The sequence below is a fragment of the Cavenderia fasciculata genome (genome assembly GCF_000203815.1).
Source record: "Cavenderia fasciculata unplaced genomic scaffold Scf_Dfasci-F-a-25c12.r2-5, whole genome shotgun sequence".
Lineage (NCBI taxonomy): Eukaryota > Evosea > Eumycetozoa > Acytosteliales > Cavenderiaceae > Cavenderia > Cavenderia fasciculata.
The window spans coordinates 143,458-161,440 of record NW_004457729.1 but is presented as its reverse complement, the minus strand read 5'-3'; the positions used below and the strand labels follow the sequence as shown (position 1 = coordinate 161,440).

Here is a 17,983-nt window from a genome sequence, read left to right as displayed (position 1 = left end):
GTATATTAATAAATAAAGGGGGGGGATTATTGTATTTTTTATTTAACAACAATGATTAATATGACATTGTAAACCAAAATGATCAGATGGATATATTATTTCATCTCTATCAATCTTTTCAATTCTTCTCTTTTCTTCTTCAATTTCAATTGCTTTGGTTCCAATCATATTAATAAGTGTTACTCTAACCTTTTGTTGTTGTTGTTGTTGTTGTTGGTGGTGTTGTGGATTATTCCAATATACAAGTCTATCAACTCTTTCATTCTTTTTAATACATGTGATACCATTTGTTGAATTGTCAATGGTAGGACTATTGTGGTTATTTTCATTATTGTTGGTCAATGTTGGACATTTCCATAAATCAGTAAATCCTTTTTCAATTAATTCCTTGTCTTCAAATGTTGATTCTCCAAAATTAAAATCTCCTACTAAAAACATTGATGGTATAAGAGGAGATGTTGAGTATATTGTAGGTTGTTGTTGTTTAATAGGAGAAGATGGTGGAGAAAGAGGTGAAGGTGGTGGTGAATTGGGTATTGATATCTTATCACCAATACAAGAGGAAGAAGAAGAGGAAAGTGGTGTACAAGAAGAAGGGCCATGAGAATTAACCAATGATTTAAAAGTATTTGATATATAATCCAATTGTTTTACTCTATCTTGACCATTTTGTTTTAAACTTTCCAAATGTACAGAACCAATAATAATAGTCTTGTTTAATAGAGTATCGATCAATGTTGACATGATCATTCTTCTATTTTGGTTACTTGGTAATGGATACAATGTAAAAGATACTAATTTGTATCTATTATTATTGTGTTGTTGATATTTTGTCATAATGATAGTACCGTATGGGAAAACAGTATCTGATTGACCAGAATCTGATAGTATATAGTGATTCTTTACCCATATTTGTTCTTTTAATAAATCTAAAAACATTGGTGTCACCTCTTGAAGACAAACAACGTCTGGTAGCAATGATGATATCTCTTCAAATAATGATTGTGCTCTTTCATGCCATACAAAACTATCAAACCAAACATTGATTGTTAAAATATTGATATTATTACTGTTATTATTATTAGTGACATTATGATGATGTCCATTTCCGTTTAGTTGTTGTTGTTGTTGTTGATTATTATTATTATTATTTTGTTGATGATATTTATATTCAGTCCATTTACATTGATTATTACAATAAATAAAAGGTGGTAGGTTGGTGATGGTAGTATATTTCTTGGTGACAGATGATTCATCGATCCCTTTGAATTCACATATTTGTAGAGATACTTGTTCTTCATAGATACGACCATCAGCTGTTCTAACCTTTGTTTTGGTTCGTGCAAGATTGTTTCGATTGAATCCACTTAATAATTGATCCATCGTTACAGGGGATGCAGATGATGATGAAGAGGAGGATGAGGATGATGGCGTTGTCAAAGATGACGATGATCTATTATTATTAATATTAATCAACTTTCTCTTGTGAATGGATATAATATTATTTGATGGCATTGATGGTGGAGGAGGTGGTGGTGGAGGTAGACCAAATGATACATTACTACTGTCACATGACGATGACTGAACTGTAGTTGACGATGAAATGATTGTCTGCTTGTTATAACAACCCATCATACCAGTTGTATCAATCATAGTCGAAGATGACGATGATGATGAATGATGACTTGACATTATTTCTACTCCCATTGTTGTTGTTGTTGTTGTTGTTGTTGCGTTATTACTATGTTGCTGTCCAGCAAGTGTACTCGATGATGGTGATAACGGTGATAATGAAGGTGATATTATAAAAGGAGGTGATGAATAATGGCTATTACTGCTACTACTACTACTACTAGTATTCATCATATTTTAGATAAATAAACATATATTATATAATAAAAGGTGGTATAGTTAGTTAGTTAGTTAGATAGTGTTGGATGTGATGATTAAATAAAATTAGTTATCTATCTATCTTCTTCAGATATCATTCAAATATTTAATTAATTTGTTTCTGGTCGATATTACCAAACATACACCCTTTTTTTTGTCGTGAAACAAATCTCTTTCTTTTTTTTTTTTTTATTGACACACCCACTGCCAGCCTGATGCATGACACTACTTTACTTCACCCCCTCCCCCACATCTAATAATAATGGGTTTCGATCTCGATCTGAACTTGACACTTACGATTGATTAAATATTTAAATATTATTTATTAATATGTTTAAAGGGAAACCAACCAATCAATCAATGAAATAAAGACTGATGATATTTGTTTTGAATAAGATTCTTAATGGGAACTCTGTCTCTCTCTCTCTTCAGTTTTAATGTAGATAAATAAATAGTTAAGTTATTGATGAAAATAGAGATATTAATTTGGGATTCAATTTGGGATTATTCATGTTTTCCACTTCGCTGTTTTCATCACAACAAAAAAAATCGTTGTTGGGTGAAAATTAATTTAATTGGATGGATATTTCCATTCTGATAAAAAAGAACTTCCAAAGAATGAAATGAAATGAAACGATGACCGTTTTGGCTTTAAATTATTATCACAACAACAACAACAACAACAATGAATTAATAATAATAATAAATATTATATGTTGGGGATGATAAGAAGAACTACTTTGCTTTCTTCAGTTATATATCCCCAACAATAATAACTATATTGTTTTCCATTGTCTCTCGGCTACATTTTAAAAGTTATATATATATATATATCCTCTAATCCGTCCATCCCATCCATCCACGAATCAAATTTGATGAGAGGAGGGTGAGGTTTGTATAAATGGTTGCCATGGGCTGGCTGACTTGGTGTAAAAAAAAAAAAAGAAAAATTAATTCAAAAAAAAATGATTTTTTCGACCGAACGAAAGAATTCGTTTTATCTCTGTGAGTCGATTTAGAAATTAGCTCTTTGATAATAAATAAAAAGTCGAAAGCAGAGTATTGTTAGTTAGAGAGCGGCGTCGACGAGATATATAGATAAATAATAGAACTATACATAGATAGATAATAATAGTTTATAGATATAGTAATATTAAATATGGCTCAAGACAGTACTGAATCATCGTCATCATTCAACAGCAGAGGAGGAAGAGGTGGTGCTAGCAGCAGAGGAGGTAGCAGAGGAGGCTTTAGCAGCAGAGGCGGTTCTAGCAGAGGCGGTTCTAGCAGAGGCGGTGCCAGCAGAGGCGGTGCCAGCAGAGGCGGTGCCAGCAGAGGCGGTGCCAGCAGAGGAGGTGCCAGCAGAGGAGGCTTCAGCAGCAGAGGTGGTAGAGGAGGCTTCAACAATAGAGATGGTGCCAGTGACAGAGATGGAGGAAGTAGAGGTGGTTTCAGCAGAGGAGGTGCCAGCAGAGGAGGTTTCAACAACAGAGATTCAAATACTGCTGCTGCTACTACAACTACTGAAAATCGTGAAAACAACTACAACAACAATAGAGGTGGATCTTCATCAAGAGGAGCACCAAGAGGTGGAGCTAGAGGTGGTTCAAGAGGTGGATCATCAAGAGGTGGATTCAACTCTAGAGATGGTACCGATAGAAAATATAACAACAAAGATGAAAACAACAGCAAAGCAACAGACAACAACAACAACAACAACAACAAATCAACCGAACAACCAGAAAAGAAAGAAAAGTCACATCTTTTCTATCAAAAGAATTTCAATAACACTCAACAGAGTTTTGAAGAGAGCAAGAAATTAAAGAAACAACAAGATGACAAACAATCAAAGATTCTCTCTCGCAACTATACTACCAATCCACCAAACTATAGCGATTATGAAGATGTCCACAACTATGCTGCTTATCTTTACAACAAAACTTTACAAGTTTATTTGAAAGGTATGTAAATAATATTAATAATCATAATATTAAATAATCTTTATAATATTAAGTTTCCCATTTCTTTTTTTTTTTTTTAATAGATTTCCAAAAGAATGCCAAGAGAGACGATCAAATGAATGAAAAGATGCAATACCAAGGTACAACAGCCGATAGAGTTGCTGCTGTTACTTTACTCGTTCAATCTGCTCCAATGTTCCGTCTTGAATCACTCGATACCCTTTTGGATTTAGTTGAAAAGAAATCTGATCGTGATGTTGAATTGTCAATGGTTGCATTAAAGGATTTGTTTGTTTCAACTCTTCTTCCAGATAACAAATTAAAGTAAGTCACAAATATACTTTATATACCTTTAAATGATTATTATTTATTAACCAATGGTTTATTTATTCTTTTTTCTATTTTTAGACGTTTCAGAGAAAGAATGCCAGTAACAAAAGAAACAGCAACAGATGATCAATTAAGTCAATGGTATTTTGAAGACATGTTAAAATTAAGATATGGAAAGTATATTACTCGTTTGGAACATGTTGTACGTGGTAACTCTGTTATTATGCGTACAAAGGCTTTGGATATTATCTATGAACTCTTGTCCAAGAAACCAGAGTTGGAAGAGATTCTATTGACTCTTATGATCAACAAGTTGGGTGATTTGTTGCCAAAGGTAGGTGCCTTGGTCTCCAAGCATCTCAGATCACTCCTCTATATCCATCCAGGTATGCGTATCATTGTCATTCGTGAAGTCGACTCCCTCATGAATCGTTCCAACGTTTCCAATCTCACTCAACTAAACTGTATGCGTGTTCTCTCTGAAATGATCGTCTTTGCCAAGGATGATACCCTCATTACCAAGCTCATCGATATCTATTTGACTTTCCTCAAAACAATCACCGAACAATCAAAATTCAATTCACAAATCATTCCAGTTTTACTTCGTGGTATGAATTCAGTTGTATCTGTTACCAATGAACCTTTAAATCAGTATGTATATGTAAAAGTATAAAAAGTATAGTAAACAACTCCAACTGCATACTAATATTAATATTTATTTATTTTTAGATTCGATGACAAGATTTTAACTTTATTCAAGATTGTTCATTCTGCTCCATTACATACTTCAATTATGACACTTTCAATGTTGTTTGAAATGAAGAGAATTAATACTGTATGTACTATATATACATAATATTGATACAGAGATATCTATCTAAATTTTTGATACTAATATTATTATTTCCTTTTTCTTTTTAATTTTTCTTAAGAATATTGGAGATAGATTTTATAATGCATTATATTCAATTTTAAATAGAACTGATATTGTTGCACAAATGGATCAAACAGCCATGATTAATCTTTTATATAAATCACTCAAGAACGATACCAATCTTCCACGTGTAAAGGCCATCATTAAAAAGATTTTGCAATTCTCATACTACCAACGTCCATCATTTGCCGCATCATCCCTTTTACTTGTATCCATCATTTTCCAAATCGAAAAATCTCTTTCCGCCATGGTCAAAGAAAATCAAGAAAAGGAATCAAATATTTCACAAGTACAAGAGGGAGAAGGTGAACAACAACAAAAGGGAGAAGAAAGAAAAGGAAAAAGATAATACTTATGATCCATATGCTCGTGTTCCACAATTTGCCAATGCTGATGAATCATGTCTTTGGGAGTTGATCGCATTCACCGAGCATTACCATCCATCGATTCAAGTATTCGCTACCACTATTCTCTCTGGTGAACCAATCACCTTTAAGGGTAACCCATCCGTCACTTTTACCATCCCAGCTTTCCTTGAAAAGTTTGTTATTGTCAACCCAAGCACCAAGCTTTACACCCCGGGTCAATTGCAAATCCGTTCCTCATCGATTGCCAAAAAGTATGGAGCTTCTCTCCCAGACGAACAATTCCTCAACCAATTCTTCAAGTTGGACGAATCAGTCAAACCACACGGTGACAAGACCGGCAAGCGTAAGGGCTGGATCGTCGATGATGACGAACTCGACGAGGCTCTCTACGGAGCTGACAATGCCGATGTCGACGACGACGACGATGAAGATGACATGGACGACTCTGATCTCGACGCCGAGTACAGCTATGAAGATTTGGAAGACTCTGACTTTGAAGAAGATACCGCTCACTATAACGCATCCCATGATGCTGCCGTCCCAAGAAAAGGAAAGAAGTCTGCTTCAACTGGTGATTCGTCAAAGAAGATTTTAGATGAACTCGCAGACGACGAAGAATTAATGGCTTACAATAGTGACGAGGAAGATGAAGATGATGACGAGGACGAAGAACAAGATCAAGTTGACGACGACGAATTCCAAGAGATTGACGAAGACGATGTTGAGACTCCAGACTTTGGCGATGAAGGTATCGATGAAGACGACGTTGAAGCACCAGATTTTGGTGAAGAAGATGAAGATGAAGACCTCGACGATGAGGACATTGAAATTCCAAAAGAAATCTTGGCCAAATACGGAAAGAAGAGTGGAAAGAAGACAAGAATCTCTGACGACTTTGCCGATGCCGATGACTTTGCTCAAATGTTGGAAAACAACAATGAAGATGATGGTCAAAACAAAAAGAAATTAAAATTCCAAAATAGTAGAATCATTACCAAAAACAACAAGTTTAATAATAATAATAGCAACAAGAAAAATAGTAATAATAATTCAAAGAGAAAGAGATAAATTTAAAATAAAAGGAATTTTAAATATATATATAAATATAAATAATCCCAGCTTTGATTAAGAAGGAAAGCTCCGTCAATCAATCACCCCTTGCCACGTGGTCAGAAATCCAAGAAGAAAAAGAAAAAATTTAATTTTGTTTGACTGGGAAGCTATTATTAAATTTTGTGATCTATCTATCTATCTATCAATTATAAATGAATAATAAAATAATAGAAAAGAGAAAAGAAATTGAAAATGAAAAAGAGAAATGTTGGGATTTACAACATGAAAGAATAAGAGATAATATGATCAAGACACAGCTGGAGGCAATAGAAACAGGTAGTTGTTTTATTCACATGTTGGATAAAAAAACAAAGTTGTACATTGCTTATTTACTATTTCATGGTCAATTAGGTGGTTATAGTACAAATGCATTCTTTGTAACATGTACATCATTATATAATCTTCGATTTACATCAACAATATCACCATCGGTCATAACAATTAAACAAAATCATCCATATTGGGATCAATCAATCTATGAACATAATCGTTGGGATCCCAATACAATGATGACAGATGATTATAATAATCATACGCTTCATGATCTTATTAATCGTTTGGTATACAAGATTGATTCAAGTCTTGACCTGCTGCAAGATAGAAAAGTTTATTTTACTCAACAAAATAAACCAATTATTAATATGGTCGTTATTTGTACTCCGGATCATGGAAAGGAAAAGGAGAAAAAGGATTGGAATTATATGATGTCAAGATACATAGAATACGTTGTTAAAGTTATATCATCAATACCAAATGATATAACACTACGGTTGGAACAAACCGTTCGACAAGATCATGTTCAATTGGTTAGTGCTCTTTCACAACTCGACAATATTACAAGAATCGAATTGTTTGGTGATTTCTCTCTTGATGACCAATTCATTTCTCAATTTACTCGATTCAATCGACTCTACTCGATGCAAATAAAAGATGAATTAGGTTTGGGGTATTCACGATCATTGACGTGGCTCAAAAGCCTCTCTCAACTATTACATCTTTGCCATTTGGAAATTAAATTAAGGGACTCTCTCCCAGAGATTTACTTGAACGTTTTGGAACCAACTTCATTCCCGTCTCTCCAATCTCTTACCATATCTTCATCAAGCCTCCAAGATATTGAAGGTATTCGATACTTGAACAAGTTAAAATACCTCTCTCTACAAGGTAGTTATAAAGTCAAAACTATTCCAATCGAGGATTTACAATATCTAACTCTACTAGATACCATCAATTTGATGTATTTACCAGAGTCTCTATTATCTTGCTCAATTGAAACACTTCCAAATCTTTTAACCATCCTAGGAAGCGTCTCTTCTTCATCTCTAAAATTACCACCTCTTTTTAAATCAAATAAATATCGACAATTAGTTGATAATTATGCTGATAAGTGGAGGATTTCTACTTGTAATTGGATTCAAACGAATAGGCAACAACAACAACAACAACAACAACAACAACAACAACAACAATTCGAATTGGACATAATAACAAGTTTAAATAGAATTAGAGATTTGGAAAAAGAAGTTGAAATGATTGAAAATGATTATAAAAAAGAAATGGAAAATAATTTATCACGATATAATAATCAAATAATAACCAACAGTAGTAGTAGTAGTAGTAGTAGTAGTGGTGGTGGTGGTGAACACAAACTATCATTTATGGCAATAGATCATCAAATTAAAAAATTAATTTTATCAACCCTATCAACTAAAGATTTAAATTCACTATCATCAACATGTTCAACATTTTACAACACTAGACATTTATCACCCTATACATTTGCAACAAATATGACACTTAAAAATTGGAATGAAAATGATTATAGATTGAAAAGATATGTAATTAATCCAACAATGTCCATCAACTTTGGATCATTAAGAAGAATACCAATCGAAAATCCATATTTCCAATCACTTGATTTAACGATTTGTAGTTCAAGAGTTAATAGTTTTTATACAAAAGATAGTACAGGGAGTCATGGTAGAGAATTTATCGAGAGTTCTCGTAAATTATTTAAAGGTATCAATTCACATGGTAAACAATTCAATATTAAAATTAAATTGTATTATCATAATTTTGGTTCTATTTATTTAGATTGGTTTACTAATAGACTGGTAACAGAGTCTTTCGATGGATTGGATCATCTTGATCGATTAGAACTTGGATTTTCCTTACCAGGCCCTACTAAACCAAATTATTGTGGTCAATTACCAAACTTTACATGCTCGGGTGTCAAATACCTATGTTATGATGGCTATCATATTCCATCAAATATTTACGATACCTTTCCATCTCTTACTAGCCTCAAAACAAAAAATGGTGGGGCTGTTATTTATTCAGAAAGAATGGCACAACAATTACAAGAGTTGGACATTTACGCAACAAATTGTTACCCTCGACGGGATGTTCTGATCGGGGATTTAAAGGAGCTCAAATCACTAACCATCTCTGGTTTTCCATATTCAATACCAGAATCAATTGGAAAACTAGTCAAGTTGGAAAAACTAAATATTAGCTCAGGGATCTCTGATTGTGTGCTCCCACCAACTATCTTTTCTCAACTCGATTCACTCGTTTCACTTTCCATTAGCCTGAAAACGTTTACTCAAATTCCATCAACATTATATCAACTATCCAAACTAAGACATCTCAAATTAACTGGATCTCCTATTACTATTGATACTTCTCTTCCTTTTTTTAATAATATTAAATTGGAATTTAAGTAATCAAAACGTTAATGATACATTGACATCATAATATCTCACATTATAATTGAAATAAAATAGGATCCTTTTTGATGTACGGTAGCACTCATTATTAATCTTTTTTTCTTTTCTTTTTCTTTTTCTTTTTTTTTCCTGGTTTGTATAAAAATGTCCGTAATATATATACTAATTCCAATTATTTATTGATAAAATTTAAATGATTGATAATTATTAATATTTGTATAATTCAAAATTAAAAGTTCTTTTCCCTCTTTTTTGTCATTTTTCTTTTTCTTTGGTTTATCTTGATCGTCATTAGTATTATTATTATTTGGACTCTTTGTCAATTGAATATGATTGATGTATTGGGACAATGATTGATTTGATAGATGGTTCATATTAAATGATCTGTGTGGGAGATCGAGATAGTCATTTAATCGATGGTCGATAACCAATGTTCTTTGTTTTTGATTGACGCTTACAAACACACCAATCTTGTCACCTGCTTTGAGATTGGCGTATCGTTGACGATCTTGGTTGTTGAGTGGACATTCTCGATGGGTATAGTTGATGGCATCCAATCGAATGTGGAATTTGGTTTTATCAGACAAGACATAAACAACGGTACCCATGAGCAAGTGTTTGTATTGGCTTGGTTGTGGTTTATAGGGACGTGGTAGTTGGGGGTTTGGAATTCTTTTCGACTGGTTGAGTAGTGACAATAATTGGCCCTCTAATTTATCGATCGACGAGTTGAAGAGAGTGTCGGCTTGTTTGATACGATAGTATTGTTCGGTAGACTGTTGAAACTTTGTTGAAATGTCATTGGTGACGGCAGAGAATGGAGCAAATGTATTAAACTGGTAGGTAGAGATACACTTGTCATTTTCTAGTAATGACTTGGCCAACTGACATTGTGAAAAGAGATGGATAAAGGAACGAATGGGTGTGGTCGATGTAATGTACGAGATCTTCTCTCCAATCTTTGCCCCAGACACCTCCAAACCTGTCTTCCAAAATCCTGGTATCTGTCTATCGACAAACACATTACTATAATGTTCATCGGCGTATGAAAGTAGAGCACTGACCATTCGCATTGTCTCTGAATCATTTTTAGCCGAGTCATAGGATGGATCAGTCTTGACGATTGACATTTCCTTAATCTCTCCTTGTCTGAGTACAATCTTTCCTTGTGATTTGTTGGTTCTTGCAAAATCCTTCATATCTCTTGTATTTAATCTAGCATCTGCAATTGAATGCATTAATTCTATCATTTTTGAAGAGGAGGATAAACCCTGCTGATCAGCGGAGGATGACATAATTTGACGCAACTGAACACCAACTTGATGATTTTTCAAAGAGACAACATTCTTGAGAGCAGTTGGTACGATTGAAATAAATTGAGGTGTTGGGTTTGGTTTGTTGTCATTGACCAAACTGAATCGAAGTTGCAAGGTAAATGCATTGTTGTAGTCACCGTTGAATTTCTTTTCAGATTCTGGCGATGATGGTCTGAGAGAACACTTTTGTATGAAATCCGATGGGAACATGTGAAGAGATCCTGATGGCAAGTAACATGTACGTCCAACGATTTGGAATACCTTGAACATTGGATTTGATACAAGACTTGGAAGTGTTTGGTTGGTTTCACTTGTTCCTGGCAAGATCCATCTAGAAACATCGGTTGTATGAATATAAAGATTGATATATTTGGTGGAGCCGATTTGTACTTGTTCAGCCGAGAATGCATCATCAATACCCATTGATGTCTCTGGATCGATGGCGATAGCTGGTAAATGGAAATCTTGTCTTGTTCCCTTGAATGGGTCTGGATACTTTTGAGGGTTTTGTAAAATATTATCGATTCGTTCGAGTGATTGTGGCGTTTGAAGTAGGAACAAATCCTCTGTAGTCCATGGATTGAATACTTTGTGTAGTACAAATCCCATACTAGTTAGAATATCTTTAACCTTTTCTTTGGTTATCATTTCGACTGGTAATGGAATCTCTTCGATATCTTGCAATGACCGGAGGATATAAACCATTATATCAAAGTTGACATATGATTGTGTTGGTATAGTTGAAATTAAAAAGTTGTAGAGGATGGTGAGATAAGGTAAATCACCTGGTTGGAGGTGATCGGTCGGGTCAAAACTCTCACCTTTTTCTTGTGCCTCTTGTTTGAGACGTTTAATATTCTCTACAGATTGTGCAAATAGAGGTAATAGATCTGTTGGTAGTTCAACCATTTTATATCCACCACGTACTCGGTCATAGGTAACAGATGCATCTTGACTCAATAATTTAAATGTACTATACATTTCCAATACTTTTAATTGATCCGCACCTGTATTACCATGACAAATTCTTGCTGCATCATTTGTTGTAAATCTTAATTCATTTCTTCTCTACAAAAAATAAAATTAAATAAAAAAAGGTTAATATATAATCATAAAATATTAGATAAATATATATATATTTATACATACAAATATACGATATAATTTAAAAATATGTGAATTATATGGAATTGAATTAAAATAATAATAACGATACTTTTTTTGATAATTGTATTCAGTGTCTGCCAATTGTTTGATTGATGGGAAACCAAGATAATCTGGCCACACACCAACAACATCACGTTTATGAACACTACATGTACCAATTGATGGTTCACCTCCTTCTTTTGGTTGGATATATTCTACTTGAAGATATTTACTTGTCTTTCCACCTTTAATGATACCAACATATACCTTTTCATCAGTATGAATAAATTCAATAGTTTTTCCAACTTGGAAAGATGGAATATTTAATTCTTCTAAAGATTGTGAAGGAGATGATGATGATGTTGATGATGAAGTAGTTTTTGTTGTGGAAGAGGATGATGATGTTGATGATTCCATTACACCAAACAAAAATGATAATTCATCATTTTCTAAAAGTTGTTTGTCAGCGGCAGTGTTGGTAGTAGTTTCAAGTTGTTCTTCTGTTTCTCTTTGTTGTTTTTGTTTTTCATTTAACAATAATAATTCAATAGTTTCTCTTTCCTCTTGACTAAATAGATTAACTCTATTGCCATAGAATGATGGTTGTAGTGTCCATCCATGAGCCTCTTCATTTAGTCGATCTACTTGTTCTTGTCTTTCCAATCTTGCATCTTCTTTTAAATGTAATCTTCTCATTACGATATCATCGTGACTTGAAAAGTATGACAACTTTGTATACTTTCTACTGTTTGCAACTCTCTCAACCGATGATCTAATCTCTTTTGTTCTTTCTGTTATTTGACGATCCATTCCTTTAACCTTTGAGAATGATATTCTTCTTTCTTTTTCCACATTATTACTAGTGTTTCCAAACATAAATAAAGTATCATCAAATAAAGTTTCTGTCGATCGTTGTTGTTGTTGTTGTTGTTGTTGTTGTTGTTGTTGTTGTTGTTGTTGTTGTTGTTCGATTGCTCTCTTTTCTTGATTTTTGATTGTAGTTTCAGGTGATGTAACCATTGACATGATAGTTGATAACTTGTCTTTTTGTTTTTGTTGTTGGACATTGGTATTATCTTTATTATCATCTTCGATATCATCATAATCTTCCTCTACACTAATGAGAGGTTCACTTTGATTATATTTCTTTTTAATTTCATTATTTAAGTTTCTTCTTTTATTACTATATTCTCTCAAGATAGTTGAAGAAGAAGAGGTGGATGATGAAGTTGATGACAATGAAGTTGTTGAAGATAATGAATTCTTTAAACCATTTCTTTGTACATGTCTTAACAGATATAATGCAGATGACATGGTCAATTTGGCGATAGACGAACAAACGAGGAATCGAACTTTCATTCATTATACAGAATCCTCGTTTTCAATATTTATTTATTTTTATTATTATTTTTATTTTTTTGATAAAGAATGATGACTTTGCAACTTTGAAAGAACTTGAACAATCATTCTATATTACTTCAAGTTTGATGAATAAAATAATAGGAATATATATATATAAATACAATTTTTTACTTTTTGTTATACATTGAGATAACTCTATAAGAGACAAGGATAATATGAAAGAAAGAATAAAAGATTAGGAATACTAGAGAAACAATTAGAATTAGAGAAAAGAGTATCTTTGACTTTTGTTCAACGATGGCACATGGTTGCAACCATCCGTCATTTGATTGGTCAGACCAGCGATGCAAGATTCAAAGAAGATGAAAATTTCTGATCACGACAAAGTCCTTGTTTTAAAATCAGCCAATGATCACTGACCCTAACCACCCACAAACCCTTTGCCTTTGCACCATCGTGTTGTACCAACGAAGATTCTTTACAGATAACCAACGACGAAAAAGGATAACAAGAACAACCGAGTTTCCTTTCCTCACCTCCCTCCTAAACTTATTTCTTCTTCTATTTTCATTCATCGTATCCATTTCTGTATAACTTCACAGACTCACAACAGTATTTACTACTACTAGCTTAGAATCATTAACAACAATAGCTTACTATTGTCACTACACACACAATCACTACCGTCATCAACCTTTATTGATCACTCCACCCCCTCATTTCACCACATCATCCACACTCTGTCACACATTCAAAGATAGATTTTACCATCCATCCATCGATCACCCCCTATTCTATTCACTCTACCCATTCCCATATAGACAAGACTGACTCCATTCTACACTGACTTACTACATCTAAATTATCTTAGGTTCGGATTATATTACATTATATATTTATATTATATTTATATTATATTTTTATACTAAACATTAATAATAGCATTTCTCTCTTCTCTTTATAATGAGCTTTATTCAACAGTTTGATCATCATTTTCAAAATTACTTTTGTAATCAAACCAATAATAATATTTTTCATATAGTACTTTCTACATCCTTAATCCTTGTCTTTTTAATATTGTCTACTACCATTGCAATCAAAGCCATCAAATTATTTAAACCAAAAAAAATGCCTAATCCATCTGATAATTCAAAGTATGTAATTAATCCATTGTCATGATGGTAATAAATTATTAATTAATTTCTTTTATTATTTAGAATAAAAAAAAGAATAGGACATCCAATGTTTCCTCATATCAAACAACAACATATGGCTAAATTGTATAACCAATTAAATGTGCATAACCCAGAGAGAATGGATGATTCCAAAAAATACACCAAGTCCCTTGGTGACCTGCCAGACAATGCGTCACGTGACCAATTGATCATGGATACTGGATCCGTTCCATCAGATGCTGGATGTGCACCCATCTACACTCCATCTACCACTCCATTGGTTGTTAGTGATACTCCTCCTGCCTTGGTGTCATCTACACCTGTCCTTGTCACTGCCCAGCCACCACCACCACCTCAAAAACATGTATTCACTCTATGTATCGACGGTGGTGGTATGAGAGGAATCATGCCAGCCATTTGGCTACTCGTTCTCAAGGAAGAGTTTGAAAAGCGTGGTATCATGGATCCCCTCTCCCAAATATTTGATATTATTGGTGGTACCTCTATCGGAGCCATTATATCGCTTGGCGTTGGCCACAATATCCATCCAACCGATCTCATCGATTTATTTAACAAGAATGGTGCAAAAATATTCTCAAGAACCTTTTGTAGAATGATGACCAACCTTTTACCAATCTTTAAACCAAAATACACTGCTGAAAATCTCTATGATGTTCTTCATGAAAAGTTTGGTGACCTTAAAATGAAGGATCTCCAAGGTAAAGTAGTCATCACCTCTTGTACAAGAGATGGTAAACCAAAGATATTTACCAATATTAATACTTCTGGAAATCAAGATGATCCAATATTTGCTCATGAAAATGATTTTTTAATCAAAGATGTTGCTCGTTGTAAGTAGTCAAGTAAAAGCAAACATATAAGAAGGGTCTTTAAATTAATAATAATAATAATAAATTATTCTTTTTCTTTTTTTATTTTTAGGTACATCTGCAGCACCAGTGTTTTTCCCACCACAGGATATGTTGATTAAAAAAATAAAAGAAGATGGAGCTCAAAAGGAAATTGTTGAAAAGACAGTATCATATATTGACGGTGGAATATGGATCAACAATCCAGCTGGTGTTGTTGCTACCATGGCAGTGACTCAGATTCACAAAAGAGTATTCTCTCCCGATAAAATCCATATATTATCGCTTGGTACTGGTGACAGCACAACCACCATCTCTGACATGCCAGCCTTCAAAGACATTGTTGCCATTGTAGATATTACAATGTCTTCCAATTCTCGTGGTGTAGACAACTCCCTAACAGAGTTGTTCCAACAAAACTACACTAGAATCAATCCACCATTGGTTGAGAGTATTAAATTGGATAGTGCTAATACAAAAGCACTCAAAAAACTACACCAATTGGCAGGCTGTGAATACCTCCCTGGAAAAGATGGTAAAAAGTCATGGCAATTTGATCGTGAATCTCCACAAGGAAAGGAAATCTATCTAAAGATTTCAAAGTTTGTTGAAACTTATTGTAATATTAAAAAATCTGAACAACAATTACAAGATTAATAATAATCAAATATAAATATAACATTTTAAATCATTATTTATTTATTTATTTAAGATTTATTTAAATTGTCTGACCAAGATCAATTTTTTAATAAATATTAAAATAAATTATTTCTTCTTTTTTTTTGATTTGTTAGTTTGGATTGGTGGATTAATTGATTGATTGATTGATTGATTGATTGAATGATTGAATAATAATACAAATATTTACAAATTGGTATTCTTTAGAATGGAAGTGAATTTACAACTTTTGTAACAGAATTTTGTTTTGGTTGGATGAAGGTGCCAGGTTCTGGTTTGTCTTTGAATGCCTTGTGTTGGAGTAAAAGATAAGTGGATGAAGTAGATATATCATCAAATGAAGTTGCCAATTGAAAAGTTGTCAAAGAAATCTTTGTAGATCCAGTAAACTGTGGTGTCTCTGCTCTATCATAATCTCCCTCTCGCTCATTAAAATTCTCCCAAAAGTTATCAGATGATTGATTTGGAATTGATCCAAAATAATCTTGATATTGAACAAGTAACTCTGCTGCCGAATGAACTCCACCAAAACATTTTTCAATAATTTCTTTTAATACCTAAAATAAATAAAAAATAAATAAATATAATTAATAAATATAAATATTTAATTATTAATTAATTAATTACATACTGATAACTTTTCCTTTTCAAACTCTGGGAATACACGAGGATTATTTAAATTCTTTTTATCTTGAATATGAGTGAATTGTTGCATTGTTATGATATCAAGTTGACCCAACTCCATCAATGTGACACCGACACTCCACATATCATCACTCTGAACATAGGTTGGACGAATTCGTGTTCTCAATCGTGCTGGTGATGTGTGAAATACATGTCCGGCTGCATTGGCAGAAGAAGAATGAGAAGTATGTCTTGAGAATCCAAAATCTGGAACCAAAATATTAAATATTAAATAAATACTCTTACATTATTATTATTATTTAATATTATTGATTATTACATACCAGAAATCTTTATACCTTGTTTACTGATTAATATATTTGATGGTTTGATATCACGATGAAGAATTCCATTACGATGTAAATGTGCAACTCCACTCAACAATGCATAGGTTATTTTCTTGACAACTGTATCTGTCAACTTTATGGCAAATGGAATGGTAGAGGTTGAATCTGCCGATGACGAGGAGGAAGTAGATGATGATGATGATAATAAAGATAAAGAAGAGACATTTGACAATTGTTGTTCATCTTGAGTTATAAACAATTTATCAAGAGACATGTCTAATCTTTCCATAACCAAGAATGATCTACCATCTTTGTGTAAATCCCAATCATAGTACTTTATGATATTCGGATGATCTATATCCTTCATCAACTTGAATTCATTCATGATAGTAGTGACACGATCACAATGTTTAACTGCCACCTCCATCAATGGTTTACCATGTTCAAAACCAACACCTCTATAAACTAATCCTTGTCCTCCACTTCCAATTGGCTGTTCACCCACATATACCTATAAATATATATATACAAATATAAACAGAAATGATTAGAACAATGGTAAACAACAACGACAACTTTCAACTCACTCTATAAACATTGTTACAGATATCAATGTATTTGCAGTTGTCTTCTTTTGAATCAATTAATCCAAGCATCGTCATTGCTCACTCGCTTGTATTAAATCTAAATCTAAATCTCTAGACTCTAATAAATAAAGAAAGAAATAAAGAAAAAGAAAGAATTGCTTGCCTATCTCGTAACAAACAAACTATACTATTGTTGTTGAACACCCATCCCCATTCCTTTTTGCTTAACATTCATAAAGTATGAAAGGCGGAGCCAGCTCGATGAGGAGGTAATCTCTATATTTTTGCGAATTTTGGGAGATCTTCACCTTGAAGACACGTCGGTATCTCTCCTCTATGCCTGGTTGCTTATTCTGTCTTTACTCTTTTGTCGGACAAACCTAAATTTCTAGGTGATGTTATTTCCAACATGTATTAGATTCCTTTACTTTATTATTAATATAAATATATAATAATATTAAAACTTTTTTGGTTCAAATTTATACTTGGTGCAATGAATCATCATGATTATGTGTTGGATGGCGAATATACTGAAAACTGATTTCCCGAACACA

At 33.1% G+C, this 17,983-nt stretch overlaps 5 protein-coding genes across 5 annotated transcripts; 2 read left to right on the top strand and 3 right to left on the bottom strand.

Moving 5' to 3' along the window:
• Positions 1 to 42: 42 nt before the first annotated feature.
• DFA_00396 (uncharacterized protein) lies at positions 43 to 1,866 on the bottom strand (the record flags this gene model as incomplete). The annotated part of the gene is made up of 1 exon (XM_004358328.1): positions 43 to 1,866. One exon carries the CDS (start codon positions 1,864 to 1,866, stop codon positions 43 to 45), a length of 1,824 nt encoding a protein of 607 aa, XP_004358385.1.
• Positions 1,867 to 3,049: 1,183 nt separating this feature from the next.
• DFA_00395 (CAATT-binding protein) lies at positions 3,050 to 9,322 on the top strand (the record flags this gene model as incomplete). The annotated part of the gene is made up of 8 exons (XM_004358327.1): positions 3,050 to 3,851; positions 3,935 to 4,175; positions 4,260 to 4,832; positions 4,911 to 5,016; positions 5,114 to 5,323; positions 5,406 to 6,522; positions 6,768 to 8,630; positions 8,691 to 9,322. 8 exons carry the CDS (start codon positions 3,050 to 3,052, stop codon positions 9,320 to 9,322), a joined length of 5,544 nt encoding a protein of 1,847 aa, XP_004358384.1.
• A 179-nt stretch (positions 9,323 to 9,501) lies between these two features.
• DFA_00394 (uncharacterized protein) lies at positions 9,502 to 13,146 on the bottom strand (the record flags this gene model as incomplete). The annotated part of the gene is made up of 2 exons (XM_004358326.1): positions 9,502 to 11,709; positions 11,791 to 13,146. The coding sequence occupies 2 exons, from the start codon at positions 13,144 to 13,146 to the stop codon at positions 9,502 to 9,504; spliced, it is 3,564 nt and encodes a 1,187-aa protein (XP_004358383.1).
• Positions 13,147 to 14,277: 1,131 nt separating this feature from the next.
• Positions 14,278 to 15,850, top strand: DFA_00393 (Patatin-like phospholipase family protein; the record flags this gene model as incomplete). Its single annotated transcript, XM_004358325.1, has 3 exons — positions 14,278 to 14,303; positions 14,367 to 15,175; positions 15,267 to 15,850. 3 exons carry the CDS (start codon positions 14,278 to 14,280, stop codon positions 15,848 to 15,850), a joined length of 1,419 nt encoding a protein of 472 aa, XP_004358382.1.
• Positions 15,851 to 16,074: 224 nt separating this feature from the next.
• DFA_00392 (uncharacterized protein) lies at positions 16,075 to 17,840 on the bottom strand (the record flags this gene model as incomplete). Its single annotated transcript, XM_004358324.1, has 4 exons — positions 16,075 to 16,428; positions 16,503 to 16,762; positions 16,840 to 17,353; positions 17,793 to 17,840. The coding sequence occupies 4 exons, from the start codon at positions 17,838 to 17,840 to the stop codon at positions 16,075 to 16,077; spliced, it is 1,176 nt and encodes a 391-aa protein (XP_004358381.1).
• Between the last annotated feature and the right edge of the window lie 143 nt (positions 17,841 to 17,983).